Here is a 7,283-nt window from a genome sequence, read left to right on the forward strand (position 1 = left end):
AAATTACAAAACTTTCTTTTAAAATGTTTTTATATTACAATGCTTTTCTTATAATTAGCACTTTCATATAAGTCCGTTAAATTTGAAAAAAGGAAAATGATATTATTGACTACTTTAATATCCCAACTTAAAACCGACAAATATAAAAATATGATGTATTATTCTAAAACTCCAACTTAAATTAGTATACTCTTGTTTGTTTCCATAAAATACGTTCATTTCTCTTTTGTTATCTTTTTAGTTTTCTATAACCGTAACATCCTCTTTTTTTTTTTTTTTTTTTTTTCTACAACAACTTTAATGGTACTCAAATATAAGAATTTGATTGGTACAAAATCTAGAATAAAACTGAAATGTTTTACAATTTTTCAATGCTTTGCAATTTTTCTTTAAATTCTTCTCTTCATTAATTTTGATCATTATAGCAATGAACAAATACCTATCAAAGTAATGGATAGATATTAATGATTAAAGACACAATCTGTCTTTTATATATAAAGAGAGATGCAAAATCTAATCAGAGATGCAATCTTAAGTATCCCAAAGAGAGATGCAATGTGATATATATGTGTGTGTGTATATATATAACACATATATAATTTGATATACATGATCATTGAAACTTTAATTCCCAACAAAGATACTATATTAAGATGAAACATAGAAAAAGGGATTACAACTTTTCAAATAGTTAATTACCTAATATATTAAAATGGGTCATATTATATTTGACATATAGGTAGCCACATAGACTAGGTGAAATAATAGGTTTTTATTTGTCAGGATAAATAGCAGGACTCTTGAAAATTGGCAAAAAAAAAAAAAAAAAAAAAAAAATTGACTTAATTAGTATAATTAGTCAGAAAATCACATTTAAGATTATTTTAAGTAATATATTTCTTAACACACCTTTTTGTTCTCCCCAAAACACCCCCAATGTTTACATTTGGGGCAAATAGCACCCCTATCCTCTATATTTACGGTGACGCATTTTAATCATTTTACATCTACTTAGTTTTTCACATTTTTTTTCTTCTTCAGTTACATAAGGGCACTATAGTTTTTTAATCGCTCCAATGACAACAGGTCCTTGTTTGCACCAAAAGTAAAAGTTAGGGAATTTTAAGAACTTATGACTCTTATATTTATATATATAATAAAAAGGAGGCTTCGGACTTCACTTTTATACAATTACACTCCATTTAAGAATATAATAATAGAACAATGCTTACCCCAGGCAGTATAAGTAGGAATGTCATTATGATACTGACATGGATCAATAAAAATACGGTATATGTCAAAAAAAAAAAAAAAAAATTTAATAAAAATTGTTTGGACCTTTTTGCGATCATCCAAAAGGAAATATATATTTTTTCCCTTATACGTTTAAGATTTTCTATTGCAAACCTTTCATATTGCAATCCGATACAGAAGAAGCTAAACAATTAGCCAAAACATGGTAAAATAACCATAATTATAAGACTCCAATTATCAATGGAGTTTAAGGAAATTAATTTGACTTCAGATTACAATATGTGTTGATAAATCTCGCTAGAGTTATACGTATTTATTAATTGGTCGGCCTTTTGAGTTATTCTGGAGATGGGGTTGCAATAGAAATGGCAAACAATGGATGTGGTTGTTTGAATCATCTCTAAAGATTGTATGTAAAAGATTAGGGTTTGGGAATAGAGGAGGTGGCAAACAGTGGAGGTGGTGGAGGTTGGTTGGCGGAGTAGAGAATTAATATTAGAGTTTTAGAATTGCGCAGATGGTGGGCAATGGGTATCAATGGAGATTTGGTGGGAAAAGAGAAGGAATAGTAAGTTAAAGAGACGGAGAGTCGGCTACTCTCACACAAGAGAAAATCCTCTTCCTTTTTTTGAAGATCCGTGAAAAAATTCAAATGATTCTGGTTTATTTTTTATTTTTGACACATGTCATGTTATTATTGGTCCATGTCAACATAAGAAAAAAACCTTGCTTTTGTGGCCTAAGACAAACTTTTTCCATAACAATAAGGTCACTTAACTTGTAGTTTTCTCTCTCTACCATGGAGTACTTCTGTTTTCTTCAGGAAGACCGTCTATTTTATATATTTTGTGTTCATTATGCACATTTTTGTGTTATACATCATTCATATGCAAACTTGGGAAACCAAAGAGTAATTTTGGCAACTCTTGGCCTACCCTCTTAATAAATAAATTACAAAAGACTTAGACCTCGATCTAGATTATGACAACCCTAAATGGTAGATGACCCATATCAACATCAATTTGGTCATTGAAAGAAACTATAGTTCCTGCATAGGTTCACGCTTCTCACAAGGCATTTCTTCAAGGTCATTATGTTTGGTTTCCTCACAAAATTTGCACGGAGTATCTCTCTCTCTCTCTCTCTCTCTCTCTCTCTCTGTATTTGTTTGAGAATGTGTTTGTATGGTAGTTGTGGTATTTAAAAAGTAATAATTATTTATTTAAAAAATTAAAATTAAAAATCTCATTACTTTTAAAAATGGAGTGCTGACTCCAAATAAATAAAACAAAACGACTCTACTAGTAGAATAATTAATAATTAATTTTTGCTATTAGAGTAGAAAAATACTCCAATTGGATCCTTTGGGAAAATGTTTGAACAACTAGAGCTCAATTTCAGGGGTAAAATGACTCCCTATTTGAAAATTGATATGCAATAAAGTAGTATTCCCATTTTTATTTTATTTTTTTAAACTTCCCAAAAAAAAATAATAATAATAATAGAAATTGTTCCCAATTTTCCCACTACTCCCTTGAGTTATGTATTTACTTTTCTCTGACTTCCAAATGCAACCAAACCCATCAAAATCATCATACACGAAGCATATTATTAAAAGAACAAATATTACATAAAGTTAGCAGCAAGATATAGTAAATAATTTATTTATCCAAAGACTAGACCTCTAAATCTCAAATTAAAAAAAGCAGTCAGTACAAAATGTCTTTATTCGCTTTTTTATAGTAGTGTCCACAGTCCTCTGTCCCACTTGTAGTCTTCTTGTGCATGTATCTGTAGTAGATGTACTGCAACAGTATCTTTTGTGGTGTTTGTTAAGGTGTACAGTGGAAGTGTGAAACAATATCAATAATATATGAACACACACACACACACATATATATATATATGTATGAGTCCATATATCGTTCGATACGTACTGCATCCTAATCACATGTGTGTACGTGATGTGAAAGGTCGTAATAGTACTATACTGCACCTAATTACTATTATGTATATATATAATATTAACACGACTTTAAACATAATTAGGAAACCTTGGGAGTGAATGAACAAAAAGAATAAGCAGAAGGATACAAATAAGTCAAGCCCCACACAAACTACAGCATCCAGCAACCAAGGCATGTTGGCTTTAGTCTTTTCCCATTCAGTGGTCCTTACAACAATGCTGCATCAAATTCCACAAGAATTAGAGCGCGCACACACATATATACATACATAAATATATATAATTAATCATGCATATATATATATATATATATATAGAGAGAGAGAGAGAGAGAGAGAGCATGCCTTCCAACATAAGTGACATTAGCAATGAGTGCAAAGACGAACATAAGAGGATTCAAGCCCTATACAATATTCAAACGAGATGTTAATTAAGTTCCTCAATTAATTAAGCACTACAAGGTAAATTAATCATTTATGCTTTGAATAAATTAAATAATCCAATAGTAAGAGAATCACCTCCACACTCCCTCTTTTAATCTGGTCATGAACAAATGAAACTTCTATTAGATAAAAGTTGAAAGATATCATATATATATATATATATATATATATTTGAAAGTTCAAGCAAACACGCACACACTTAGTCTACCGGACTCAAATTGCTACTTACATTTAAGCATATTTGAGGGATCCGACCGCCCATGTATATAGCAGCCATCATCCATCCCAACAATTGGCCATAGGCATTGCTCTCTTCCCCATGTTCCTGCAAGCAACACAACGAATCCAAGAAATAAGCACATTTGAAATACTTGATATTATAAAATTCATGATCAATATTATTTCTTTTGCAATCAATATCAATTATACATGTAGGAGTCTTCTTGAAGTACTAAATCCGACGTAAACTTCCATCAAAGCCATACTCCCTTTGGGCAAATTGGCCGACGCAGCGAGGAATGCTCCATAACCAGCCTGAAAATATATATACAATGACATATATTACTAAAAGAAAAAGGGTGAATTATTTCACATACCAAAACATTGCTCTTTTTTGAGCCTCGGTGTTTTTTAATAGGTTAATACGTGACATGTTTTATTCAGTTTTTTAAAAACAGTTTTAAAAAATGTAAAATAAAATAAAATAAAATTGAGGCAATTATAAGAGACTATTATATTTTCATGTCTAATTAAGATGACTAACTTGGTAACTGGGAATAAAATCTTAATTTAGAGACTCACAGATCGTGGTATTGTCTTAGGCTGGCTAATACTTTTGTTGGACGAAAATTGAAAAGTTGTTTCATCCTCGGACGATGAGTCGTTGTCAAGTCCCATGGCTGAGGGACCACTTTGAGCAGCCCTTAGATAAGATCGAATAGGTGGAGTGCTGCTGCTCGCCAACGATCTCGCCGATCTACAAAATTAATTTGTCAGCATCGAAGGAAAAGCCGAACAAAAAATACTATGTTCGGTAGCATGGAATCGAAAATAGTTTGAATAAACATAAATCATTTGAATCCAATACCGTTTGTGGAACGGAACGATCTAGTGCACAACAGAAAGTGAAAATCAACCCACTAGACTATAAGAATGTAATTTGGGTTCAAATTCAAGTGGGGACTATCATTAAATCAACAAATATATCAATATTGAGGTATCTACATCTGTATATATATATACACACACACAAATATACACGCACGTGTAGTAAAATGCTTTAGGTGTGCCACCAGTGATGGGAATTCCTGACTCAGCTGACTTTTGAGGTTTCAAGGGTTCTTTGACCTCTTCAACCTGTGAAAACATATTTTGTTAACCACCTTATAGAAATTGTGTGTCTTCAAATAAAAATTATACACACATAAATATAGGCAATTATGCATAAAAGGAATATAAATCAGACTAATTAAAATTGTACCGGTTGATTAACTTCAATCCTTTGGCTTTTCAACCATCTATACACGTGATCATAGTACAAACTCTGCAACACTAACACTATGGTACTCGTCGTGTAAAGCTACAAAAATATATATACAAAGAAGCTTGAATTAAAATTAGTATCCATCCATTAAAAAAACACAAGTTATGTATATGAAAATCACGAGTTCAAAACTAAAAACAATAACGAACACAAGATTGTGTAACCTCATTTAGAACCCGTAATGGTGAGGTCTCGTGTATAGTGTATTGAGCTAAATATTTCCTCCATTCTAAAAAGAGTTATGTCATACAGTTTTTTTAAACGGAAAGAGTATATATTTAGATAAATGGTATGACAAATATAAATGTCATACAACTAAATATATATCCCTTTCGTTTCAAAAATAATGTACGACATGACTCTTTTTATATATATATAATTATGAAACAAGAAAGTGAAATTACCAAAGCTGTGTAGAACTGGGTAGGCAACTGCATCCACGACATGAAAAAAGAAAAAAATAGTAATGAGACAGAAATATATATATATATATATATATAGAGAGAGAGAGAGAGAGAGAGCTGTCCACTGTCATGATGTTTCTAGTCTGCAAAGCAACATGGCTCTGAGCCTGAGACTGCTTCGGGTTGATCACTTTAAACTATATTATCATTATATATCTACCAAAATTAATATACATATCACCAAAAAAGAAGATGACTTACTGTTGCTGGCTCAAGAAAACAACCCACTAGATTAAAAACGTCACTGCACTAAGAAAAAAACAACAAAATTAATTAGTATTCAAAAGAGACAAATCAAGTTAGTTTTGAGAAATTAAACAAATTTTAGTATTAAATGTGAACCAAGTTTGGCTTAGAAGAGGACAAATTACCCAGCGACCCAAGTGAGGAGGAACAAAATAGAGACTCCATGGCTGGACTTGGTGCGAAAGTTGGTGATGATCTGTGGAATTTCTGCAACTCCCCAGCAAACCAGACTCACAAGCCCTAATCCGAAAGAGATTTCATCGCTCAGATTGCACAGACAGTCCTTGAAAGCTTTATCAACCCATCCCACACAAGGCTTCCTCTCGTTCACACAATAAGCAAGTGGATTCCCCAAGGGCTTCATGTCTCTCTGTTTCTCTCTCTCACACACACACACACTACTCTGTTTCTCTCTCTAGCTAGGAGCTAGTGATGTAGTTAATTGGTGAGGTTGAATGTGGATTTAAAGGGAGGGAGAGTTGAAAGTTGATCGACTCTCTTGGGAATTATTGGGACCCACGTGTCGCCACCGCTGCACCGCATAAGTTTTGCTTTCCAATTCTTTTTGCAAATTCAATTTGGTTTTAGATTGAGTTGTTGAATAATCATAATCTTTATTTGTGGTATTATTGACGCGTAAAAAATGAAAAGATTTGAGATGAAACCATCCAATTTCTATCCCATTTGTGTTCTGAATTATTGTTTTATAAAATTTAAAAAGAAGTAATAAAATTTTTTTATATAGTTTTGAATTTTAAGTGTTGAAGTCTTGTCACTGACTTTAAGTGACCCTCATTTGTATGAAGTTACTTTCTAATAACATGATTAAATTCAGTACATTAAATGAGCAGAAATTAATTGCTGAGTTTGGCTATCCAAGCACTGAACTGTTTGCTAAAACAAGTAACAATGTAGCATGGCAGGAAGTGGCCGTGCAAGGGTCGGCATATTCTTCATTTTATGCTTCATATTATATCTATCATCCTATATATATATATATATTTGTGTAGGACGCATATTCTTGTGGTGGATTCTTTGAACTATCCCATATTAATTTTGAAGGGTCATGTACCCCATTGGTTGGTTGAATTGTCGTATGTCAGTGGACCAAACATTTCTAAACAGCAAATTGCTTACAAGGGTCTAATTTATAAAATCCAGTCTCTCTCGACGGTTGTAAATGTGAAGAGGAATCAACGGCCAGCAATGACTTGGATCCTTGTGTTAAAATATGCTAGCGATAATGTGCACATCGTGTGTGTGTAGTGTGTGGATTTGTATATGTTAAAGAATGAGAAGATAAGACATTTTAGTATTATTATATCTTTTTGGCTTATTTAAATATATCTTATTAGTGCAGGTGTTGT

At 32.2% G+C, this 7,283-nt stretch overlaps 1 protein-coding gene across 1 annotated transcript; it reads right to left on the bottom strand.

Moving 5' to 3' along the window:
* Positions 1-2,843: 2,843 nt before the first annotated feature.
* LOC132266772 (probable vacuolar amino acid transporter YPQ3) lies at positions 2,844-6,351 on the bottom strand. Its single transcript, XM_059767756.1, has 12 exons — positions 6,042-6,351; positions 5,872-5,914; positions 5,611-5,637; positions 5,144-5,242; positions 4,928-5,019; positions 4,465-4,639; positions 4,093-4,197; positions 3,893-3,988; positions 3,739-3,759; positions 3,565-3,623; positions 3,349-3,439; positions 2,844-3,071 (listed from the first exon to the last, which is right to left on the bottom strand). Exons 1-12 carry the CDS (start codon positions 6,278-6,280, stop codon positions 2,964-2,966), a joined length of 1,155 nt encoding a protein of 384 aa, XP_059623739.1. The 5' UTR covers positions 6,281-6,351; the 3' UTR covers positions 2,844-2,963.
* Between the last annotated feature and the right edge of the window lie 932 nt (positions 6,352-7,283).

Source organism: Cornus florida, unplaced genomic scaffold (genome assembly GCF_030987335.1).
Source record: "Cornus florida cultivar Cherokee Brave unplaced genomic scaffold, ASM3098733v1 CherokeeBrave_3.0.0_Hap2_Chr07, whole genome shotgun sequence".
In the NCBI taxonomy this organism is placed as follows: Eukaryota; Viridiplantae; Streptophyta; class Magnoliopsida; order Cornales; family Cornaceae; genus Cornus; species Cornus florida.

Excerpts from the sequence above, each read along its gene's own strand:
- LOC132266772 (XM_059767756.1), bottom strand. The coding sequence starts at position 6,280 with ATGAAGCCCTTGGGGAATCCACTTGCTTATTGTGTGAACGAGAGGAAG. Across the intron at positions 5,915-6,041 it reads CTCCTCACTTGGGTCGCTGG|TGACGTTTTTAATCTAGTGG; the intron begins GTAATTTGTCCT and ends TTCTTAGTGCAG. Across the intron at positions 3,989-4,092 it reads CTTCAAGAAGACTCCTACAT|GAACATGGGGAAGAGAGCAA; the intron begins GTATAATTGATA and ends TGTTGCTTGCAG.